This window comes from Gymnoscopelus microlampas (assembly GCF_963454915.1).
Source record: "Gymnoscopelus microlampas genome assembly, chromosome: 15".
Classification (NCBI taxonomy): Eukaryota; Metazoa; Chordata; class Actinopteri; order Myctophiformes; family Myctophidae; genus Gymnoscopelus; species Gymnoscopelus microlampas.
This window is the reverse complement of record NC_139952.1, coordinates 31,210,091-31,236,843: the sequence shown is the minus strand read 5'-3', so window position 1 is coordinate 31,236,843 and position 26,753 is coordinate 31,210,091. Positions and strand designations below refer to the sequence as shown.

The 26,753-nt window shown below is 42.3% G+C and overlaps 1 protein-coding gene across 3 annotated transcripts in view; it reads right to left on the bottom strand.

Annotated features, from left to right (window-relative positions):
- The window catches only part of trappc9 (trafficking protein particle complex subunit 9), a 325,308-nt gene that overhangs the window by 110,279 nt on the left and 188,276 nt on the right, over positions 1 to 26,753 (bottom strand). For all 3 annotated transcript variants that reach the window (XM_084081382.1, XM_084081384.1, XM_084081383.1), the window contains 2 exons: positions 13,852 to 14,004; positions 9,096 to 9,187 (listed from right to left, as the gene is read on the bottom strand). In XM_084081382.1, the coding sequence (XP_083937508.1) occupies positions 9,096 to 9,187; positions 13,852 to 14,004 (245 nt within the window). The remainder of the gene's footprint in view (positions 1 to 9,095; positions 9,188 to 13,851; positions 14,005 to 26,753) is intronic.

The following is a 26,753-nucleotide window of genomic DNA, read 5'->3' as shown; positions in this document are numbered from 1 at the left end:
TTTTTTTTGCAACCAGCAACAGAGCTGGGGTACGACTAGCCTCGCGTAGCCAGACTATATCACTGCGTGGATATGAGTCTGGTGCTTCTATGAGGACGTTTTTTTTGCAAGGGGCGGGATCAAAACAATGGCTCTGGATGCAATTGGTTAGGCCTACAACCAACTACCAATTACAGTCTCCCATATTTGAGACTGGTCCCTGGGCCCTGATTGGTCACCCCAGACTTCGGGAGCAGGAAATGGATTCACAACTGAGCGGTGCCAGACCCAAATCGCAGAAGGCAATTTTTTTTTTTGCACTGGTAGATTTGTCTGGTGCCAGGCTAGGGTACGACTTAGCTGCACGCTGTCAATTCAAGCTGATGTACTGTAAGCAGTTTTCTGCTGACATACCGGTAAGCAGATTTTTTTGGCAATTGCTTCTTTTTATTTTTAAATTGTATTTTATTATATTCAAACGACTAACAATGCCTCCTAAAGAAATCTAGTCTCTGTGACACTTCTAGGGGCCGCAGTCTGAGGCCTATTCTGTTATCTGTGAGAAGCTCTGTCAGTAGCAGCTCATTGGTGCATGAACCGGCCGACCCGGGGCTAAAATGATCTAATCTAATCGATCCGAACGAGAGGGACCCTGATTGGTTAGTCGCAAGTGGGCACGTATTCCTGGACCAATGACAGAGCTTCTCACAGTCTGCTTATGTCAGCAGGAAACTACTTATAACCACTTATAACCCTATATAATTTATTGACTGGAGTTCCCCAGGGCTCTATACTTCCACTCTTTTTTTCTCCCCGCTACACCAAATCTCTTAGGCGAAAATAGTGGAAAATATATATCTTTAACTCATTGACTGCCAGAGTTAGAACATCGCATAAAGCTACACTTGCCAGCAATTCAGAGCGTTTAGAGATCTTGAAAAATCTAGAAAATGTTGAATCATTTAGAAAAAAACAAACACGTGGGGGGGTCCCTGGCACAAAAATGTTTTCAGATGGTGGTCCACGTGGCCAAACATAGTACACTGTCAATTTGGGGGTCCTTGACATGAACATGTTTGAGAACCACTGTTCTCTAGGGCACACTGGTATAGCTTAGTCAGTTAGAGCATCAACAACAACATAAATGCAACATCACCTGTTTGATTCCAGGCATGATGAGCCTGCGTTACGGGTCCCCAGTGATTTCCATAAAAGCACTCATTAAAAAAAATGATGCTTCCTGCCCACCGAAGCGTAAACACGTTCTCTGAAGTGGCGTTGCATTCACGACTACACAACCCTACACCGGCACAAATTAAATGTGAGACATCAGCATCTCAAAGACCAGAAAGGCTTTGTACTGTAAGGCTTGAATAGAGAAGAGAAGACCTCCCTCTCTCGCCATCATATTTGTGTTTACAATGAAGAGTGCATGCATTTCCATTTTAATGCGAGAATAGGAGGTGGGGCAGAAAAGTAGTCGGTACTCGATCGATGAACTCCAACCCTCCTCTGTAACTCAAACTGAAATTCAGCAAATATGAAAGAATGTGCTGCTAATTGGGAGATGACTTGCATTGTTTATTTTGGTTGCGGTGTTTTTGTTTAGTTTAGTTTTTTACTTAAGAGAAAGTAACAATAACACACTAGAAGTAAAAAGGTCTGTATTCAAAATGTTACTTGAGTAAAAGCACAAAAGTATTGGCATCAAATTATATTATATTATATTTTCCACCATTGTTTATTTGCAATCAGGTAGTGAATATCTACAGTATTACGGCTTCATTGGTGTGGTGGTGAGAGGGCCTCTGAGGGGGCGTGTCCCGTACGGGACTTTGTTTGTCCCGGACTCCGGTGTAAAGGGAAAAATAAAAAATATATTTCTGTTTGCGCACACTGCAGTGTCTGGCTGCGTGTTTGTGTGCTTTATGAGATGGGCGCTAGGACCGCTCAGTTGACAGGGCAGGCACAGTGCTCGCACGAGTGCTTGTGTGTGTGTGTGTGAGATTTTCTCCGGTGGGAACGGCATCATTGTTTGTGTGGCATGTCAGCCTGTTCCCAACCCTAACCCTAACCCTAAAACCGAAATAAAGTAACAAAAAAAAGTAACTTTATCCGCGGGAAACCCGAAAAAAATCGCGCGCGCTGCACGGGGGAACCATGCACGGGGGAACCATGCACGCGCGCGCGTTTCTCCAGTTCTGGATGTTGGCAACCCTACTCTGAGGGGAAATCATCTACTAATGTCTCCAGCTCTCTTTCTCTGCATTCAATAACAATAAAACTGCAAAACAAACACAAAAGCCCAAAGTGGTTTCTAGCCCTTTCCATGTGTTTCCAGTTATTGGAAACTACAGAAGCTATGTGATCAATTATTCATTCATACGGTAGCATTATAAATGTCTAGTTTCTGGTCATCTAGTCACACTGGCATCACCAAACCACTGAAGACAAAGCTGCATGTTTGAGTGTTGAATGTTTAATGGAACACAATGGAAACAAGCCCTTGGCTTGTTTTGTGTCATCCAATTGGCGCTTTGTTTTAACCCGTTGTACTGTCTTTATATACAATGACAATTAATCCTCTGGTAAAATGTGGTGATGGCGACGACAGCCCTAACTTGCAGGTGGATTCAATCATGGAGTCAATTCATTACCTATAAGTGCAGTGCAGCGTGCTCAGCACAGCTGGCAGCCCTGCTGGTAATATACCACAGTGGGAAAGGAAAGCCTGGGAAAGGTCATTTCTCCCAAGAGCAAACTAATGTTCTTGTGCGTGAGAACATTAGTTTGCAATACGGATGCTAGGGTTTAAGAGGTTAGGTAAAACTAGCAATACCACAATATAGAAAAACTCATATACACTAAAAGTATTGCATTAAATATTTTCACTTCAGTAAGTTACTACAGGGGGGCCTCCAAATCTTTCAAAAAACATTCATTTACACAACACTGATGATAGTGCTGTCAAACACGTCTATGAAGCTATCCATGAAATCTATGCAACATCATTTTATACAATACATAGTAGGGGGTCCCTGCTTCATGTCTCTCTCTCTCTGCTAAGAAAAACGTCGATGACCCCCTGCAGTAAGTAAGGGGGTGTGAGTCGATTGCAAAATCAGCATGCGGTGCATTTTGGTGTCAACGACGATGTGTCTTGCCCGCCAACTTGGACCAAGTCAACCTAGCGTATATATATATATATATATATATATATATATATATATATATATATATATATATATATATATATATATATATATATATAGTGAGGTGCACAGTCTTGTCTATTCAGCTATTTCTGCTTTACATACAGTAATTATGTTACGCATGTGTCTGTTTCACTTTGGCACGAATCACTCAAGCTGGGAAACGTATTATAGAAGGATTTCTTTACGCATTCTAACCCACACGTGACAATGGTTAAATGCATCCAACAAAACTGACACACCACGGACACACAGAGAAGATTGACTTCATATCATGCGTCTGGGTTTCCCCCCTTGGCTTCATAAAAGTGTTACTGATTAGTCATAGATTATAACACACGTACTGCCAGGTTGTGTTTGGCTCATCGCCGGATATAATTAAGCTGTGCTTACGTAGTGTTTAAAACAGGAAGCAAGACGCGTTCGGTACATGGAAGGAGAGAGACCCCCATTTGATACAATGTTCTATCTGAATGCAATCTACGCGTTAATATCCTAACTCTGAGAGCGTACATGAACACTCTCAAGAGTTAAAAACCCTTAATTTCTCAATTACCCCTGGGGGCCCCGGAGAATCACCAATCTAGGAACCCATCACCAAATAAAAAGGAATAAAAAACAGCGCCATCTGCTGTTTTTTACTCTTTCACTTGGCTCTGGGCCGAGCTGAATGGAGCAAGTTAAAATGTGAATATCTTTCCGTGGTTTTGTCTGCTCCAAGGACGCTATTGTTAAATGAGTTTCGGTTTGTTTTCAGTGGGAAGGGAGCGCAGAGACAGTAAATCCCACCCACTACATTTGATTGGGTAAAGCGCATTCAGTAGTGTAGCTCTGACACTGATGATGATGTGTCCAAGTTTGTGCATCAGTTGATGTTTTATTAACCGGAGGGTCACACAAGTATAACAGGCACTCTTTAAACTAAGTAAGTCCAGTATAGCAACCATTTCTTTAAAAGGTTTACGTTTTTGCTGGACATGGGCAGTGTTGCCAGATTCTGTGAGAGAAACAAGCAACCAGGTCTAGGAAAACCAGCCCAAAAGAAGCGACTAAGGGCCACATGAGCACTTTAACATATGCATCAGCTATTTAAAAATAGCATATCTACAAGCTTACAACGCGTCGCATCGCGACGCGTTGTGAGCTTGTAGATCGGCTATTTTCAAATAAAATCTTGCGGGGAAATTATAATATCTGGCAACCCTGGACATGGGGGTTACAGACTGACTTGAGGAGTAATGTAGATTTATACACAGCAGCCAGCCTCTCTCTCTCTTTCTCTCACGCACGCACGCACGCACGCACGCACGCACGCACGCACGCACGCACGCACGCACGCACGCACGCACGCACGCACGCACACACACACACACACACACACACACACACACACACACACACACACACACACACACACACACACACACACACACACACACACACACACACACACACACACACACACACACACACATTCAGTTTGTGACTTCAAATTATGAGCTAACCCAAATAGCTTCTGCTTTCCTCAAATCGGTGAGTTCATTGATTGTAAAAAAAAAAACACTCCTCCATTAAACCTCTATACTCTCCTTGTTGCCACGTTATCCCACACAGGCACCTGTTTTAATAGAGCTCCGCCACCGTTTTATTGGACTCCTCTCATCCTGACTTAAAACTTCGCCAACCATATCAAATGAGCACTTTTTAATTAACTCGGCGTTAAGTGAAAGGCTTCTTAAAGCTAGCGAAGTTCCATGAAACAAGCACTTCATTCAAGGTATTACGCAGCTGTCGCACTCTTTCTTGTGCAGATGTTGATTTAGTATACAGCGATTCCCAACCTGTGGGCCCGGGGGCCCACTGGTGGGCCGTGAGGATGTTGATAGTGGGCCCCCAAATAGCCCCCCAAATAGTTGGTAAAACTAAATATATACATATATTTAAAACTATGAAAATTGTGTTTTCACTGTGACACCGATAAACAAGAACTTAAAGTATACTACGTTCCCCTGATCCAATAAGCCGGAAAACAATCAATAGATCATTAAAATAAACATGCTATGAAAATGCGCGTTGCCCACCCATCTGACCACTTAACACGGCAGCCAAGAATGCTTTCCGGTCCGCGAATGCTTTCAAGATTTTAAAGTGGGCCCCTTAGAGAACCACTGATCAGTGCAGTCACATTTGACACTTTTTCTCATCAAGTTATTGATGTTCTGTGACCAGCCGGCGACTAGCACTGGGCAGGTCTACAAAAAAATGCACAAAAAGACGTTACTTTACTGTAGTAGGCCAATTGTACCATGGGTGAGGTCCAAACAAAGTGGCATCAGGCATTTCATTGGACACGTTGTGCACGTTATAACATGTCATGACAGGGGTCGGTACGGGCCAGGCAATTGGCTCTGGCGGGCCGGACCTGGTCCTCCAGCCGGCTTCTATTGGGCTTCTGTGATCTAAAAGGTGTGCAATCGAGCCGGTGTGTTGTGTGTGCTTGTTTATGAAAAGCGGTTGCTAGGCCAATAGAATGCTGTTATTACAGGCTGCAAGGGTGAATGGTGTCACTTTGATTTACTGTCGGTCGGCTGGGCCAGTCAACGATCTGAAGGATTAAGGGCCTATTTACCTGTAATATCCTTTGATTTTAATGATCCGTTCTATTTATTTCCCTGGTGGGGTGCTTTCAAATATTCTAATATACATAGTTGTTAACCACTTGAAACCCAGTGTCCATGCTGTATTCTGGGGGGCGTACAAACTCACAATGCATCGCAACTTGTAGATTGGCTATTTTTGTTGAAGAGATTTGGTGTAGACAGTTCTGACAGAAAAAGTGGTCAAAGTACAGTTGTAAGACTACTTAAGAGGTTAAGAACAGTAGAATATCCCCCCAAAACATTTGGGTCAGTCACACACATGCATCCCTACTTTCCACCCAACAATTTCTTTCAGTTTCACCTTTCAAAAACAGTGTGCTCATCATGTGTTTTGGTCGCGTTCTCTGTTTGTTTTACTAAGCAAGGCAGGGCAGCTTTATTTGTCCAGCAGATTTCATACACCGAGGCAATCCAAAGTGCTTTACAGAGTCATAAAACTACAGTAAAGATACATGATTTACAATTAAGCGGTGCATCCTGGATCCAGGCCCCATGAATGCCGATTTATGGGCTCTGGAAACCAGGCTAGTGGCTCTCCAAAAAGTGCTCGATCATTGGAGAAACTGTGCGGAGGCTCCGAATACAAACTTTTGGAACAAGCCATTATCAATACCGGGACGTCTACAGGACGTCTACAACCGGGGACCCCCAGGGGTAACTGAGAGGGATCCAGGGGGTCCCCAGCTAAATGAGTTACTATAGCATCAACATCTGTTGGACCACTTTTACCATATTTTATACTTCAGCTATTATTTATTTTTTTTAAATCTTGAAACATTTTTGAATCATTTTGAACATTTTCATCAACACAAATCTTCTCTTATGGGGCTCCACTGGCACAAAGTCTATTCAGATGGTGGTCCGCAGCCAAATACAGTACATATCAATTTGGGGGTCCTTGACATGGAAACGTTCGAGGACCACGGCTCTGCAGCTCAGGCGCCAGTGCAAAGGAACCTCGTGACTATACGGCATGGAATCGCTCCACGAGGAGGACTAACAGAGCTGCTAAGAACATTAAAAGCATCCGGTTGGCCTAATGATTTTAGCCACAGGGGAGATGCTTGGAGGATGCCCCTTAATTGAGCCTGTGATAGTCCTGGCAACCCGGATAAATGCATTCTAACGCGCTCACACACAAACCAACGGCCTCATCATCAGCCAGGCTTCCGCACACAGGGCCCAGCCAGAGATGTATCTGTCATGGAAACCTAAATCTATTATCTGTAATGTGACTAGTTTATGACTATTTTATTCGTATGATTATCATCATGTATCATTATGAGTAAGATTTGGTTGATTATTGTGGTTTCCAAGGACAGGGTATGGATACTGCATTTCATAACGTTGTGAGATTCATAACATGCAGAAAAAACGGCGCAAAAAAAAGGTTTGCCGCCAGTGTGACATCCCAGGCTTTACACCAAATCTCTCTGCCGAAAATAGCCGCCGGTCTATAAGCACATAACGCGTGCTCACGTTGTGAGCTTAAGTATCTGCCATTTTCAGTGAATGTTCCCCCCCAGAAATATGGATGATAGGGTTCCAAGTGTTTATTTGGGGGCGAACACGTCAAAGTGTTTTCAGTCATCTATCTCAATAGGCGCTTTACAAAACCCAGACCCCTGCCAATGTGCCATTCCACCTCACAGATTGCTCTCTCGCTCGCTCTATTCACAAAAGTACAAAAGAGGGCCCAATTGACTAATCAAAACACCGGATGACCCAGGAGACCACCACAGGGGCTTTGTGGATAATAATAACCCCTTAAGACCTGAGGCCGATTCTACAAATGTTATAAATCCTAACAGTTTTCTGAAAAATCTGTGGTGCTCAAACTATTTCATGTCAAGCGCCCCCAAAATTAAATGTATTTGGCCGTGGACCCCCCATATCAAAATATTTTGTTCCAGGGACCCCCAGAAGCAAAGATTTGAGTTAAAAATGTTCACTTAAAAATATATATATATATTCAAAGATTTGCATAAATTGATGCATATATAGATTTTTCAAAAATAGCAGATCTGCAAGCTTGTATATCTGCTATTGTTGAATAGCCAAAGTATAAAATATGGCTAAAATCTAAAATGACACATGATGCTTTCCCGGTTTTAATGGGATAAACACCTCCAGTGAATCAAAAATGATTTCAGAGGATGATCACAGATGGTACGGCCAAAGGAAAGAAGGAAAAAAATAAAGCTCCCATAAATTCTCTCCCTGTGTCCCTAAATGATTCACACAGACGTATCCCCGGCTGCTTTCAGCAGCTCTCTCAAAATAAGCCATAGCCCATTATGAATGCAAATGAAAAACATGGCTTGAGACCAGCACTAGGAACGTGTAGGCAAACAGACAAACAGGTATGACACTGGTTGCTGATGCCAGTGGCTCTCAAAGTGTGTGTGCCAGGGGGTCCCTGATGGGGTTCCAGTGGGTCCCCAGCTAAATTCGTTGATATGGCATCAAAATCAGTTTAACCACTTAAATCATATCTGACACTTTTTGAATAATTTAGACACATTTTCAAAAATGTCCCTGGCTCAAACTCTTTTCCAATGGGGGTCAGCGGCCAAATACATATGAATTTGTGGGTCCTTGACATACCATTTTTTGAGAACCACTGGCCTACAGTATGCAACATCATTTCCCAAAAAACTGCGATTGACACAGCAAACAACCAGACAATCGATCCTGGAAGCAGAGTTGCTTACTATGAAGTGCTCTGTCAAACAACTGTGACTCTGTTTAAATACGAGTGTCCCCACAGACAGGCGTGCTGGTCCTCGACGGGAGAATGCAAAAGGATAAACAAATGCGCACACAGAAAGACACTTGTGTGCCTCTTACACAACACACTCAACATCACACACACACACGCTCCAACATCGTTGGAGCAAAAGGAAATCTCAGAACTGAAAGGTCTCAATCCGTGATTTGTGAAAACAGCATGAAAGTCTTCCATACTTTGTTCCCTGAACAATTAGCACAATATATTGAATTATTATGTTGTTTAGGTATAGGGTATAGCTATCTATCCCAGAGAGATTTCTGAAAATATAATATAAATGATTTTAAGCCTGGAACCAAGCCATCCAGGCTCCTGGTGAATCATGACCATAAAACATTTAAAAATGACTGGAATCAGTCATGGAGACTGATAACTTTAATCTATGCACACACATGAGCGTCAGCACCCACACAAACAACATAGGCAGGGCTCTTATAGGGAGCCAGGACTCACCCCACTGCAGAGGTGCCAGCTGCAGGTGTTCAAGGACCAGCTGGTTGAGGACTCCCTCCACGCTGGCTTCTCCGTGACGCCTCAGGGACGGGTGGCAAGTGGTCAAGGACTATACAGACAGCATGGAGAGGCATGGGGCAGGTGACACTTTCATATAGGTTAAGTAACATGGGAAACCTCAGCTGCGTGCGTGTGGTTATCACAGGGAACTCGGCTCAGTGCATGCAAACAGTGGTGGAGTAATGAAGAAGAAAGGCACTGGAGCAAACTCTAAATAATTTTTAATTACAGGGTGCGAGCAAATAACGTGACAGTGTTTCGATGTCAATACATCTTCATCAGGTGGCGGAGTACTCTTAGTGAAGTGGTGTTGAAATACTCTGCGTTGAAAGTAAAAGTCTGTCCATGCAGTAATATCATCCTCTCTGTGATCAATAAAGTATCTGTCAATCAATTGATTAACAGCAGCATTTCGTTGCTGTCGGGCATAAACCTCATATTTCATGTTTTTTTCATAAAGTAATGCCCTACTTCATCATAAAAGAGTGTCACACAAAAGTAGTGAAAATAGCCAGATCCACAAGCTCACAACATGTCGCGATGCCTCCTGGTGGCGCTATAATAGGGCAATGTTAAAAGGGTGGCATTTGCTCCTCAACGTAGTGCGAATGCACGTGCAAAGTTTCAACACAATTGGACGCTGCTTTCATGATTGGCGGCATTTTGTTCAAAACGGGCCACTCCGGCAAACTTTAGATGTCAATCTTAGCCAATCAGGATGGAATAAAAAAAACTTTGGACAACGTTACGCCATTGGTTTCTATAGACCGTAAATTAAGCCTATTATTCAGCGATTTCAAATCCGCCATCTTTCTATATCCGGTCCAAATGCAACCGGAAATTAATGCTATTGGCTGCAATCGCAGCGAGGGCGGGATCCTTCCAGTCAGGATGGAATATGAAAAATCGGACAGCTCCGTCTTGATCACATGACTATAGAGATACTGTGTACCGATTTATATGATGTAGGGATACAATCTGAAGCACCAATTATAGCTGATAAGAAATATTTAATTTTTTTCCCCCAGAAATAACAGATCTACGAGCTCATAGCATGACACGAAGCGGCGCGCTACAGTATGAGCTTGTGTATCTGCTATTTTTTAAATCTAAAATGACACAGATGCTTTCCCGGTTTTAATAGGTTAAAAGACCCTTCTCTCGTAATTAACATCCATGTAAGCCCAAACAGTCTAAAAACTATTTAAAGAGTAATAAGAATGCATTTTCTGAGCCATTACTGCGAGCCAATTATCATTAAGCTTACATAACGGCGGCTTGCAATCCGCCAGGGAGCGAACAACTTCTCTCGCATCTCGGAAAAACACACATCTTTTACAGAGAATAATTTCCATCTCACCTAACCCTTGCTGGAGTCATTAGTTCTGTATTATGTATGAACATTATAGGCCTACAGTTATACTTTTATGCATGGGGGTGCGTGTGGGTTTTGTTTTGTAGACGGCTCATTTGCTAGGATTCACAGTATCCAGAAATTCCGCAGGGATGAATTCATTAATATTTGTTTTGAATTAATCAAAATCTCTTCTAATAAAGATGTTTTAGAATGATGCTTGGGATTATTACTACAAACAGCAGTTCAGTTCAGAAGAAAACACATTTTTCTCGCAGAGTCAATTAATTTAGCTCTCAAGCCCCTATTTGCAGTATGATCATGCAATGAAGGCACTTACAGTAAACGGCTTAGAGGTGAGAGGAAAGGACTTTGTGAATGTTTGCTATGGCTGGGCGATTCATTGTGGTATCAATGTCATGATTAGTACACACTTTTGCCTCGATTACGAGTAATTAACAATTATATATTTTTTAATAGTGAAAATAGCACATCTACAAGCTCCTTGTGAGCTTGTAGATTGCTTATTATCGCTATTTCTATACGCCACCATTGCACAACAAAGTATAGTAAAAGGTACAAAAAATAACCTGTCGATTCATTGGTTTCGGTTTCGATATATTTGTGGTTAATTACCGAGCCTGCAATCTTTGAAAACCTGTGGATTCAACCAAGAGCAACTCAAGTGAAACTGAAAATGTACTGTCAATGGTTTGTGGCTTGTTTCCCCTCAAATTAATACAAATGAAATAATAAAGCTGAATAAAGGATTTTGCAAGCTCATTTTCAAAGTTTTCAAGACAAAATGTTTTGAAAATAGCAGCTCACAATGCGGCACATTAGGAGCTTGTAGATTTGCTATTTCCAAATAGAAAAAGTATAAAAGAGGGTTTCATTGGTTCATTGTGTGTTTTGTAATAATAATATACTCTAAATCAACAGTAACTTGTAACTACACCTGTTAAATAATTGTAATGGAGCAAATGATACAGCATTTACCTCGAGTAGAAGTATAAAGTATTGAAAATGGGCACACTCAAGTAAAGTGAGAGTACCTCAAAACTGTACTCAAGTACTAGTACCTGGGTAAATGTACATGAGTTACTTTCTGCCACTGCACACAGGCTCTGTCTCATTCTCACTACATGGCAATACCCAGACACCAAGTGCAGCTGTAAATACACCTAATCCAATGCCAAGATAAGCCCTGGAGAATTTAATTTGAAATATTACTAGAATTATGACTGCCTTTAGCAAACACAAAACACAGGCATCTCCTTTAATCCGACCCAGAAAAGATTACATTTTTCTTTTTCCCTAAAATGCAGTAAGACTTTTTTTTAGTGGGGTCTTTTCTAGTCTACAAAAATCCATCCTTGGTACATCAAAGGCTTTTATAGCATCTGTCTGCCCATTATAGTTTCAATGTCAGCGTGTTCTTTCTTTGTATTGTTGTATCTAAGGGTTTGATATATAATATGTTTTGTGTCGTGCGCCAGAAAAAAAGACAATCTACATCTACAAGCTCACAAAGTGTTGCGCTGCGACGCTTTGTGACCTTGTAGATCAGCCATGTTCTAGCTCACGACACCAGCACGCAACAAAGTATAAACCCGGCCTTTGTTGTCAGGGGCACATGCAGGCTATGTTGAGGTTTCAACCCATTAACCCTACTATACCGATACCATTACACAAGGATGATAGAATGGACGCTCATACGAGGCACGGGAAAAACAAAACACGGCTGTTACAAAACAATTAGCCTGATGATGTGTTATGATAAGGACACACACACACACTGATCCTTCACACTTGTGACATTTTGGAATAATGTGTGAAAAGAGCGGTGCCCGGGACATCAGACTGTGGGGTCTATTAACCTTTGAGGAGGCATCATGCGTGCAGAGAGAGAATGAAAGGGGGTCCGGCGTAGAGGGAAAAACACACAAAGACTGAGAGAAGAGGACATCTCTGCCGATTGTTTTCTTAGCGATTATTTTAACGATCCGTTTTCCTGACTAATCGAATAATCGAGAAGCCTGTATCGATTAACCACTTAAAAGGTAGGGTAAGTTATGTATTTTGGTTAAAAGATGCATGCAGGCTTGTGTGTGTGTGTGTGTGTGTGTGTGTGTGTGTGTGTGTGTGTGTGTGTGTGTGTGTGTGTGTGTGTGTGTGTGTGTGTGTGTGTGTGTGTGTGTGTGTGCGTGTGTGTGTCGAAGAATGTTTTCCTTTTTTCCCCCCTTTTTATTATGTTGTTTTTATATTGCATTGTTGTGTTAGCACGGTCTCTGCTGGAAAACATCCCACCCACGTTTCACAGCTTGTACCTGCATCAGTGAGTGACAAATACAGCCCTCTTGATTCTTGATTCTCTTGCGCCTCAAGTCATTACCATTCAAGACGCGAGAGACGCTTCATACAGTACGTCATACATAAAAACTAGCTACGCTTTGGGTGGATTTTTTTTTTTTTTGTAGAGCGGCAAAAAACAACACAAAGCATGTTGCAGATGCAAACCGACTGGGTGTGTCAACTGTGTCCAATCAATGGATGGTCTGAGACCAGTGAAAGTAGCACTCATGACCGTTTTCTACAAATGGAACCTTAATGTTCCATTTGTGAACATATATACTATGAATTATATAAACACTGAGGAATTTACAGTGTAGATTTGGGTAACAGAGATAAGAAAAAAGAAAAAGGGGGGCCTGTGTATGGCCTAATGGCATGTCAAACTAGGAATGTATGTATTGCATGTCTTACTCATGAATTGAGTACAATGGAACACAATGGAAACAAGCCGCCCCATGGATTTTTGTATTATCCTTTAGCATAACTTTTGACTGTACTACATGTACTGTTAACAATCTTGTTAATAAAGTATTCAATCAATCAATGACTCAATAAAAAAGGTTGAGAATCACTGATTTCCCATCTTGTGGCAGCATCCACAAAGCTCTCAATGCGTCTGCGCATTGAGAGCTTGTAGATCGGCTATTTTTACTGCGCAACATGTTTCCATAGAAGACATCCAAACGTCCAAATTGTGTCTTTGTCTTTGATATCGCTGTTTTGTTATTGTTTCTGTTTTAAGCATTATAAGGTAAAAGGGTAGGCATTATAAGCTATAGGGCTTCAGCCTACACCTTTTCGGTCCAAGTCTTGTTTTTGTAATGTTTGTTGTGACTAACTGTGTACATGGCTTACGACCGAAATAAAACTATTCATTCTTTCACATGGTGGCTTCTATAGAATCCAAATGACTGAAATCAGTCGTGGCGACCGAGAACTTTAATCCATGCATAACATAACATGGAAGCATGCAGTGTAAAGGATATGATGCTCCAGCAGATGCCCAGCTTAGAGTTGATCTGGCAGCCCTGGGCGTGCTGGCGAGCCTCCTCCAGCTGTCTGGGGCTGCTGAAGCGAGCCGTCTCCTGGTCCGGCTGGGGAAGGCTCTCAAAGTCAAACTTGTCCACCTGGATGGCCATCCTGCAGAGAGGGCAGAGGACAAAGGAGGTCAATTCTTCATGTTCTAAAATACAAGCCCTTTTCTATAAGAAACAAAAATGTACTCGTGACCCATAAAAATGGTTCTGCAACCCAAAAATGGCTCCCGACCCATTGTTTGGGAAACACTAGTTTATAGAAACGCCAGACCATTGACCAGTAACACAACTTCATCTTAACCACTTAAAAACCCTATAATGGTTGAGCGGAGTCCCTCAGGGCTTTATCCGAGTGTATTTTCTGTTTTCGCTGTGCATTGAATAAGCAGATTGACAAGCTCACAACACGGCCAAAGTATTCCCCAGAACACGGGTGTTTGGAAGGGTGATATATGTGGGGGAACCTGAAAACAACCTCTGCTCGGGGCCAAAACAAAGATTGAAAGTGCAACACAACAGTAAACAAAGAGTATTTACACTGTTCCATCCTTTGTTGCCAGAGATAAAAAGAAAGGAGGAGAATTGCGGCTGTGTTTACAAAAAAACATAACAATTTATATCAAACTCAAAGAAGGACTAAAATGTTGTTTTAGTTTTTTTTTTTTTTTTTCTGATGGGATCCGTGTTGTTTTTTTTTTGTGCGGTTCGGACCATGTCTATTGGGTGCTGATAAATAATGTATTATCTTGTGTAGTTAGTGGAAACATCCTCAGGCTCCAATCTTCCATCCTACGGTGTGAGTGTGTGATTTGTTTTTTTAATATTAACAGAAGCCAAGGGAGGAAGAGAGTCTGGTTGCCTGGGGTCAAAACAAAGCCGTCACAGGCTGGATTCAATGTCTGGACGGGCCAATCTGAATGAAGACCAGACACAGTACTACCGACAAATCCCCAAAGCCCCATTGACAATATTTACCCCGAGTTGAACGCGCCAATGAATTGCATCGAGCGGCGTTGTGTCAACAGTCGGCGTGGTGTTCTGTGTGTGTGTGTGTGTGTGTGTGTGTGTGTGTGTGTGTGTGTGTGTGTGTGTGTGTGTGTGTGTGTGTTTCTGACTGAGTGGATGAAGACAGTTGTAAGGTGAGAGAGAGTCACAGCGTTCAGGCCTCTGGTCTAGCCACTTTGACCCTGGGGTCCCTGCTAGGAGTATGTCATTATACTGTAGGCCAGGGGTCTGCAATGTTTTTCCGGCCAAGCACCCCTTAGCTGAGAAAGAGATGAAGCAGGGACCCCCTGTGTATTGTATAAAATTGTGTTGCAGATTTTTTTTTACTTGGTCTGCTCTTTTTCCCCTCTACCTGCATTCCTTGTTGCCAAAAATAGCCGATCTACAAGCTCACAACGCCTCGCGCTGCGAGGTGCTGTGTGCTTGTAGATCGGCAAGTTCTCCTCAGAAAAGGGATGCTAGGGTTCAAGTGGTTAATGTAAAAATAAATATCAAATCAAATCACACAAAGATTTGGCGGCCCCCCTGTAGTAACTCTGAGGACCCCTTAGGGGTCCCGGACCCCTGTTGAAGACCCCCTGCTGTAGGTGTAATATTAGCAAAAATAACATAGCAAAAATAGCAGATCGGCTATTTTCGCGCGACACTGTTGTGCGGCGAGGTATGAAGTGATTTGTGTGAGACAGTGTGTGATACGGCCACATTGTACAGTATATTCACTGTTGATAAGACTGTGTACATATCGTCTCTGTCGGGTGGAAAACTCATGTCCAAAAATGTTACTTTTCAGGATTCAAATAAATCAAAATGTGGTTTCCAGCTTGCAGATCTGCTACTTTTGATACTTTTGTGTGACGCTGTAGTATGATCAAGTACGGCATTCATTTACGAAAAAAGACAAAAAAGACAAAAAAGAATATGGAGAATGGAGATAAGAGGTTTCTGCCCGACAGCAACGATATAATATCCAGATGCTGTCTGGTGAATGTTGGCTGTCATTGTACATGCTATATCAGTCTTATATCCACTGTTGATTTGTCTGTGTGTACATAACCATGCATAGGTGATAGAATTACTGAACTGGTTTACTAGTCTAGTGCAAGATTCTACATTATACACTTATTTACAGTATTTATTGATAGTATACATTATGTTAACTCGGTCACACCAAGTGCAGATGGCTAGGGTCAGACAAAAAAGAGAAATCTTATTCTTATCTCTCTACTCTTACCGGTTGCTTTTAAAGGAGCTAAAGCTTTTAACCAGCTTCCTCTGCGCTACTTTTATCCGTCAACCTGTCTGTTCAAAAAAGAAAGTCAAACAGCAACTAATTAATAACTGATTTGTTCTTTTGTGTTATGTTTTGTTTCTTTATACGTTTGCTCTTTCTGATTACCAAAACGGTATACCACAATTGTATGCAATGCATAACCAGTCAGATGCATATTGAGCTACTTGATAATAAGCCCCTCTGGCTTTCTTTGGACTTTGCTGCACAGCTATATTCTATAATTGTATTTTCTATAGTAATATGATAAAATAAAAAAAACAAGAAAGACAAAACAAAAAACTGTAACTTCTCTGTGTTTCATGCTTACTACTGTGGCTGCTACAACCCCAGAATCAATCAATCAATCAATCAATCAATCAATCAATCAATCCATCAATCAATCGATCACTCTGTCTGTCTGTCCATCTACTTAGCTATTTATCAATGGAAAAGGGAAAAGTCAATATTAACAATTGACGTTGCTGGTTGATATTGGTAGAAAAATGGATATGTGTATCAGAGCCTTAATATTCACACTTTCTTTGATCTTTGAGAAAACTCCCCCCTGCTGCTCCACCAAACTCTGGCATGTCCCAGCATGCATCGAGGACTTCCCGCACGTAACCATGTGAACCGCTGAGACGCGACGTGACAGGTGCTTGGTGGCCAAAGCCAGCGCTCTATCATGACAGCCTTCTCAGACGTCAGTGCCTGCAGCGCTGTGGAGAATGGGGTTTGTGTGATCCACTCTAACAGCTCAGTCACACCGCCGTGGGAGCCAAATCCTTCACATGAAACCTGTATGCTGTCCTACTATGACATCATATGACTGGACCCCCCATCACTGCTGCAAATCTACCTCAAGCACATTTAGAGTGAATTCACTACGACAGTGGTTCTTAAACATGTTCATGTCAAGGGCAGGCCTGTCACAATGTATTTCTTCTTCCTATACTGTATATGAGCATTGGCTTAATGATGGGCGGGCGGGCGGACCGGCGGGCGGTCCACGTTGTCACGCTCATGTCACTATGACTCAGCCATAACCACATAAGGAGTTCCCAATGCAGCTACGCCCAAATATGGAGTGTGTTGCCTAACCTCACTGTGTCGTCATGGCATCAACACATTAGTCAGCCCCATAACTCGGAGAGTGTTGTACACATGGACTCATTTGTACACTCTCAGTCGGTGGATGTTGCCCACTAGAGGGGTTGTATATGTAAATGCTCCATGTCATGTAGACTCAGGTTTCATGATTTCATCATTGGATTTGTCACCGCATGAAATGCCAAAGAAAATTCCTTCTGGTGCTTTGAGTTCTACTCAAGCCATCATTTATTCTTAAAAGAAATCACACCCAGTGTGAGTAAGCAGTGCCTACTCTATTTGATGTGTGGGCGCATGTATTCAGACAGTACTACTTTATTTGATGTGTATGTGCATTGTGCAGGTGTTTGAAACAGAACTACTCTCTTTGATGTGTGGGCGCTGGTATTCAGACAGTACTACTCTATTTGAAACGTGGGTGCTGTATTCAGACGGTACTACTCTATTTGATGTGTATGTGCTGGTGTTCAGGCAGTACTACTCTATTTGATGTGTGGGCATTGGTACTCAGACGGTACTACTCTATTGGTGTGAGGGCGCTGGTATTCAGATACTACTCTATTTAATTAGTGTGCTGACTGTGGTGGGCCCCCGTTTGTGTGTGTGTGTGTGTGTGTGTGTGTGTGTGTGTGTGTGTGTGTGTGTGTGTGTGTGTGTGTGTGTGTGTGTGTGTGTGTGTGTGTGTGTGTGTGTGTGTGTGTGTGTGTGCATGTCTTTAAGAAACGCATGTGTTGCATTGTCTCCTGTTTGTGTTTAATTAGTGTAATTGGCATCTTTGTGTTGCAATCAGCTGCAGCTGTTTATGCCGTGTTCATACGGATGGACAGATAGACGGACGGATGGACAGACAGACAGACGGACAAACACACACGGTCAAATGTAGAGCGGCTGACACCGCTAAAAATGTAGATATAATTACGGCTGAATCTGAACAGCAGTGAGCACTCACCTTGTGCATTATGTATTAAACAAGGACCTAATCTTCAAAACTAAATGAGCTAGTGGCAGCAAAAACGGCCTGGGTTCATACTAGTGTGTCATGAAGAGCGATGGGCTTCACTTCAAAGGGTTTTAAACGGAGAAAGCAGGAAGACTGCATCTGGGAGACACGGCAGTGCCCTTTGCACTGCTGCCGGGTGATTTAGAACTGCGTGTGCTCCCATTGTTCCACACCACGAAAAAGAAATGGACACAAGGTGACTTTGAGGTGAGCGGCTAACTGCAAATTACCTGGACATTCATCTCCACAGGAGGGCAGGTTGTGTGATAAGAGGTTTCTATAAAAAGCTGAGTCTCCCCGCGTGTCACTCCTGAGCCTCAGTCCACTTCATGAAGCCGAGCTAAAGCCCCGCTTAGACGGCAGCGCAAACACTTCTCGACTCCAAATGATTTCTTGTTGAAACGTTATTTGGAAGCTGAGGCCCCCGAGTGCACCGGGGCTATCTCCGTTCCATTTGCCCCGGGATCCATGTATCGATCTGTGTGCGCTCATCTTCGGCTCCCGGTTCAGAGGCCACAGGCGTCGGCTCCCCGAGGAGTCATTTTCAGATGCAGAGAGAGAGAGAGAGGAATGGGGCTCACGCTGTCAGAGCCACTGCATTAGCCAGGCACCCTGGAGTGTGTTCCCGATAGCCATCATCATCATCACCACCATTCAAAAGATGATTTATCATACAAACACAGATTATATGAACAGAACACTAGGTATCGACCAGGCAAAGAGGAAAGCCAGATTTTCAGGGGAGTGAAAGACACTCATGCACTTGAGAGGTAAAGTCCAATTATAGCACATTTTCACAGCTTGTAAGCGTACAATTACATATATTTGCGTGTGTGGCAGTTCTGCTTTATTTCTGATAGTGACAGTGAGACAGAAAATCTGGTAGAGAGGGGATAGCATGCAATGAAGGGCCTCAGGGCATATTCCAACCCGGGCCAGCTGAAAAATGTGTTTCCATTGTGCTACCGATAAATAGCAACTTAAAAGTATTATGACTGATCATTAAAATAAACATTCTCTGAAAATACACAGGGCCCACCCATTTGAACACTTAAAGGAGAAGACCACTCATTTTCAACATTGAACTATGTCTTTAATACACCTCAGAGCTGTTGTGTGGAAATAAGAAAAAAGTCCCCAATGTTGAAAATGAGTGGTCTTCCCCTTTAACACTGCAGCCAAGCTAGTCTGCCGTGTTAAGTGGTTGAGCGGTCAGATGGTTAGGGCGCCTATGCTTAAGACTTCCAAGAGGGCCCTAGTCTCGAAAAGGTTGGGGACCATTGTTGATGCTTTTATTTCCAATAGGAGAGTGCAGAGACAGAAAACCAAGGGCAGAGAGAGGAAAGACATGCAAAACTAGATAGGAGTCAGATTTGAACTCAGGTCGTCACGATCACAGGGAGGATAATGGTCTATGCACTAACTGGCTGAGCCACCAGGCACCCCGTGTTCTATTGGATTTTAAAGCATTGAACACATGCATGTAAATCATAGATAGTCTGCTGGCTTACAACAGGCTCAGTGGCCTTGTGGTTTGTGTGTCCGCCCTGTGATTGGGAGGTCGGGGTTCAATTCCTCGGCCGGGTCATACCAAAGACTATAAAAATGGGACCCAATGCCTCCCTGCTTGGCACTCAGCAACAGGGGCTGGATTTGGGTTAAATCCCTACGACATATTAGCGTCATGTGCAGGGGGTGTATTTAGTACATCATGGCTGGGGGAAGTACTTGTACATCAAGCCACGTCATGCTACAGAAACAGCAGATAGGCTCCTGCGCTATGGGCCTCGGGAACAGTTGGTTCCCAAAGCTACTTACTTACTACTGTCTTACATGTGTTTCTTAACTGTTAAAGTAATTAAAGTAATGAGACTTGAAGAAGCATGCAGCAACATGCCTTCCAAATAAAAGAGATTAATTACATCTCTTATCAATCTGAAAGGCCTCATTTCTCTCCTCCTGTAATGCGGCTGGACGGAGGGTTATGTGCGGGCACACAGACAGAAACACGAACGACACATCAAAGAAAGTTGGCAATGCAATTATCTTTTCACAGCCTTCCACAACAAAGCAGAGCGCTAATTAAATAACAATTAAGACCCTCTGAACAAAGGAAAGGACATTTCTGCTTCTCCTGTAACTCACTCAGCCTTGTACCACCTTTGAAGATTAGTGGCACTAAGCTCATGTCACTGACTGAAGTCCCCGCTTCAAAATGGCTTCTGCTCTCCGGTGCCAGTCAAAGTCAGAGGCACAAAATTCACACGCTGAGCCTAAAAATACCTTTGTTTTAGGGATGTAAATAGCCCCTCGATGTGACGACCCTGCGGCTGACAAGGGCCTGGGATTGGTTTTCCCCCAGACAGGTAATTACCAAAGACAAAGGCTGGACAATTTCAAATGTCAGGCCACCACATTCATGTTGACACTGCAAATGGGGCGCAGTATTGAATGGGACGCCTTCCAAGAGAGAACAGGAGCATTTACTGTCCGCCGACAGCCGGAGGAACGGTCTGCATTTATTACTGTATTCTTCCGAGTCATGATTTCAAGATAAAAGAGGCTTCGGGTAGAAGAAAATAAATCAACCTGGGTTATACTTTCTGGCCGACTTGAACAATAAGTCACAAACAAACAAAAAACATGTAAGTGGTGAAGAACATTAATCAGATAATATCTTCAGATAACATGTAATGTAAGTAAGAATAAAGTATTCTATTCTATACCCATATGCTGCACATATTACTGTTATCATTGGTATCATTTTGACAATGATCTCTTTAGAAAGAATCATACATGTACTATGTATTTATGTCAAAATAACCTAAAAGAATTACTGTCCTTAAAATACAAACGAGCATAGTTTAACTCCTTGAACATTCCAATATGTTTTGTTTTGAAGACCAGTTATAGTAAAAACATGTTGGCTTTTAAAACTTTTTGTAAACATGGTAAAGTACCTTGATTTTACGCCCTCTCCTCCGTTATATAGTGCTCGGATATCTCCTCTTTTTCATGTTTTGTTTTCTTTTGTACTTGTATTTGTATTTTATTGTATTGTATTGCATGTATTATATGTATTACTGATACATTGAGTACAATGGACCACAATGGAAACAAGCCCCCTAGGGCTTTTTGTGCCTCTTTCCCCCTGATTATATTCTAAAATGTAACTACAGTATTACTAAACATTACTATATTAAGGCATTAGGCATGCTGGACAAATGAGCAAGTCATTATGATTATATAACTACTTATAGTGCCTTATGCAATCACACAGTAATGGTCTTATTAAACATGCATGATTAGCTACAGTATTGCAGTGAAACAACTGCTTTTTCCCTCCCCTAAGAAGGAGTGTTAATTAAAGCTTAAACTAGTATTATTATCATAATTATTATTACCCTTATTATTATTATTATTATTATTATTATTATTATTATTATGATTAAGTTACTTGTGTAGGGAAGGGCAGAACCAAACCTCTACTACCAATACCACTGCCTAAAGCCTTGCTATCCAGATCAGGTAGGGTCTGATAGAAGTCATTGTCCATGTTTGGATTTAAAGAAACTCATCTCTATCCTAGTGGGCGGTGCTTCCGTTAGTTTAGCATGTTGAAATCGGCCCAGGGTGACGAAGGCGGTATACATTACTGTATGTCTGATGTGTACATTTGGGGGAACCAATCCCCACCACCACAAGGGTTGTTGCCAACCGTCCCTTCAACTAAAAGACGTATCCCTTATGAAATAATCTCTCAAGACAGATTCTGCTCTTAGCAGAACCACTGCCCTAAACATGCCAAACCGAGTTCTTGTTTCTACACAAAAAAGGAGGTGGTGCCCCCAGAGGCAAAAACATTGTTTTCCTTTTTTTACCGAATGGGTTCCGAGATAGCTTATGAACTGATTAGGGACACGTTTAGTTCCTTATTTTTGGGAATCAATCAATGACTCTTCTGAATCTTACAAGTTGAAAACAGCTCATACATAATACTGTAATACAGGTTGTTAACCACTTAGTCCCTGGAAGTGAGTTGTCTCGGTACTTGGACCGCTTTTTCATGTCTACACCAAGTCTCTTTGCTAAAAAAGAAAGCCGATCTACAAGCTCACAATGCATTGCGTTAACTTCCAGCACACTGCAAGCTTGTAGATCTGCTATTTTTGGCTTATGTTCCCCCACAGAATATGGATGCTGGGGTTCAAGTGGTTAATATAATATGTCGAAACCTCTAGGCTACATATAGGCTACTGTACATACAGTGATATTTTATATTTGTCTGTTGAATTCCAGGTAGTTGGCAATCCTAACCACAACCGACTCACCACCACCAGCACCACCTCTACCACCTGTTGGTGCATTGCACAGATTACGCCATATCAGCAGGCTAATCTAACCTATTACTAGGTTTTTAATGACTCCTGGTGGCTCTGGCACTGGCCCTAATCCCCAGCCTATTCCATCTCCCTCAACTGCAGCCGGCAACTGATAACAGCCTGGTTGAGGACAAAGGGGAAAGGGGTCGGTGGTGGTGGCGGGGGCGGGATGGATGGGAAATACGATGGAGAAACTTTGGCGTGTTCTTTGTTCCATGGGAGTTCTGCAAATCAGTCAGTGTTCATACAGCACGACACAACAAAGGTTGTGCACAGACGAGGAGGGAGGAGGGGTCAGCAACCTTTTTGACTTTCAAGTGGCATGTTTTTTATTTTCTTGATAGTCAGCGTGCCATATCAACATTAACAACATAAACATAAAATATTTCCAGCAGATTTTGATTGTCCATAAAAACAGACTTTGTGTTCCTTCTTTTGAAATATTTGTACTGATCATTAGTCTCATAGCAATAACCCACCTATCTCCCAGACTCCCTCCCCAGTCAGAGTTCAGTTCAGTTCAGTTTGAATGTATTTTGAATTATGTGCAGGATGTAATTTACATACTGATGTGAGCAGACTTAATTTAATTGACTAAATGTTTTTAAAATATGTTACATTAAACCATAAAATCATGTCTCTCATACTTATGCCAGTGTGCCAGTGATCACTCTCCCCTGTGCCAATGTTGGCACCTGTGCCTAAGGTTGCATACCCCTGGTGTAGAGTCTGTAGACCAGTGGTTCTCAAACTTTTTCATGTCAAGGACCCCCAAAATGATATGAATTTGGCCGCGGACCCCCATCTCAAATATTTTGTTTCAGGGACCCCCAGAGGCAAATATTTGAGTTAAAAATGTTGTCTTAAAAATATATATATATCCCAAGGTTTGCACAAATGTTCACGATTTTTCAAAAATAGCAGATCTACAAGCTCATAGTGCGGCACTCAGTGCCGCGCTATGAGCTTGTATATCTGCTATTTTTGAATAGCCCAAGTATAAAAGGTTAAAATGATTGTGACGCTATATTAACACATTTTGCTGGGGACCCCCTGGAACCCCCCCAAGTACCCCTGGGGGTCCCCGGACCCCACTTTGAGAACCAATGCTGTAGACATCCCCGAGAGAGGAAATAATCAAGAAAGACATGCAACATTGGTCTTTATTATATTCTTCGCATGAACAGAGTTTAACTGCCACTCATTTTTACTGTCAGTCACATATAGTAACATTTGTTGTCAACCTGTCCAGATCACATAGAAACGATCGAAAAGATTTGAGGATACCGATCCAATCCAACAGGATATTGAGAAGGTGCCATGTCTTTGCGATCTGATTTGAGATTATAGCAAAACAAGTGGGGAAAATCTAAACGACACAAGCTGTGACTCAAGTGACCATTCATCCATTCAGTCACATGCCCCACTATTGTAGAATCTAAGACCAAACCCTGAACTGTAACAGAAAATATTATCCCATCAAAGGTGATAAAAAAAATACATCTGTGATGGCTTCTAATAGTCCACTGGTACTTACTGCAAGACTGTGGGCCCAGTGGCTGCAGTGAAAGCCATGTTTTATGGCAGTACTAATATCACCCTGAGATGAGCCGGTCACGCTGAAATGACCCCTCCCTAATTAAATGCTGTGTTGCCTCAGACCAAAAGTACATGATAACTACATTAAAGGAGTATGGGGTCCATTTTGCCAGAGCGCTGAAGCAGGAGTGAATCATCTCGATTGCAAACCCTCTGACCTGAGCTGTGGACAGCAACAAAAATCTAAGCCATCTAACCACACACACACACACACACACACACACACACACACACACACAGGTTGGTGAGTGCAGGTGTAATTCTACTCTGCAGACGTTTATGGCACAAACATGCCAGAAATAAATAGATAAATAACGTAAATTGCATTGTGTTTTTCTTCCATAAATTAATACCATATTTTATGCAGGAAAGGTATAGCAAAAGTAGCTGATCTACAAACTCATACAATGTGAGGTTGTACTTGCTATTTTTGTGGGTATTGCCCAAAATATGCCCACGCTATTTAGTCACAAGCCCTTGTGACTAAAATGATATCTACTTTGGATCTACATCCATTTCTTGAAAGGTAACGTTTTTTAACATACAGCGCAAGGTTCCCCCCCAAGAGCGACGAACTGTACATCTCCACTTTCATGTCTCAAAACCCACGCTAGAACATTTAATGGCACCAGGCAGCGGCATAGTTAACGGGGGGAGCAGCGAGAGAGCGAACGTAAATCATTCACAAGACATTATCAAAGCACTTGCTTCGCTCTTTCTTTGACAGCAAGTAATTGTGCGATTTCACGGGGTGGGGGGGGGGGGACGTGTCTCGTGTCTCTCCGTGTGCGCATGTGTTTGTTTTCACGCAGAGAGCTATTTTTAGCTCACGTGCAGAGCTTCATGGGCGAGGGCTGCTGCCTCTGCACAGGCGAGAGCAACAAACTATTTTTAGACTGCGGCTGACTCCTCGTAACCCTCGGTTACCAGCATCAGCAGAGGCAGAGCTCAATCCATATTCATCATCTCGCTCTCTGTGTGAAGGACGGCCGTACAAACAAGCCTTTACAGCCAATTAATTCACGGCAACTGATATCAAATCATATCTCTGTTCAGAAAGAAACGTCTGCAAAACCCAATTGGTGTAGTAATCTAAATTTAGGCTTCTCAGAGAATGAGGATGGTTCACACACGGTGAGCTATTTTTGTCTGCACTAAAAAAGCCAGAAGCTTTGTGAATAATATGTGCTTCCTTACTAAGTTATTTAGTGAGCTGGTTAATTCACTGACATAGCCTTATTCAATGTGGGTGAACTGAAGCAATAAGGTCAATGGAGCTACAGCGGCTCTGAAGATGATTTAAAACAATCAATAAGCACCTACAAAGCACTAGCTATCTATAGCATATATCTATATCTCTATCTCCCTCTCTCTCTCCCTCTATTATATATATAATAATATATATATATATATATATTAACTACGCTATGGTAAATTTGCATGGTACATTACATAACATAAGATCTCTTGAGGCTACATAAGCAGCCGTAGCAGTTCCTCAAGCACCTCTGTTGAGTTATTTCAGGCTGAGGGATGAGGGTGATGCTTCTATGAATACACTCCGAGATTAAAAAAAGAAGTTAAAAGCAAACACGTGAGTGAGCAGAGATCTAGATGTTCTAGCACCTAATTGCATCCATCACCATGGGGGGAGAGGTAGCAAATAGGGCAAACACAAGGAATGCACTTCATTTCCACTACAAATGTGTCTTCACATGATATTATTACTATTTTCACAAATAAATGAGAAGTCTCCCACTGATGCTGAGGAAATGTGATGGCTAGCGGTGTGAAGCCGGATACCAGAGAGAGGAGCTGGCACAGCAGTGGTACAGAATCTCAGCTGTCAACCCTTATCTTTGTCACAAAGCCCCAGCATGGCCCCATCTTCCGTAGTGGACTCCCTGCTCACATGTTGTGATTAAGGCCAGAAATTGTTCATATTCTGCTCAGGGTAGATACAGTGCATGCAACAGCAAAACGCAGAGAGATAAAGACCGCTGCGTGGGAGCGGTCTGAAGTGGCGCACCATGCCACTGTCACTGGCACACAAAGAAGCTTATAACTTAGGAGTAAGAACCATGCCCACCGCACCTTAAGCTAGAACAAAAATACATTATTGTTGTAAACTGTATATGTTTTACTATTAATATTACTATTGTTGCTTCTACAGTGTCTGAGGAACAAGAATAAAATAATTTTACTCTTATGTACCTGTACACAAGAAATAATGCACCTGCATTTGCATGTACCTGTAGTGTATGTCAGCTATGGTGGCTGTTGTGCGTACACTAGCCTGATTACAGGCTATTGTACGTATATCATTCATAGTCCATTTGCTTACATAGTTCAGGTTCGTTTTGGTCTTTTTCTATGACTGTACCTCACAGTAATTCTTACTCTGTATATAACTTAACAACTGTGCTTCATTTGGTGTCTGAATTCCCCCCCGTGGAATCAGTCCACTCTATTCTATTCTATTCTAT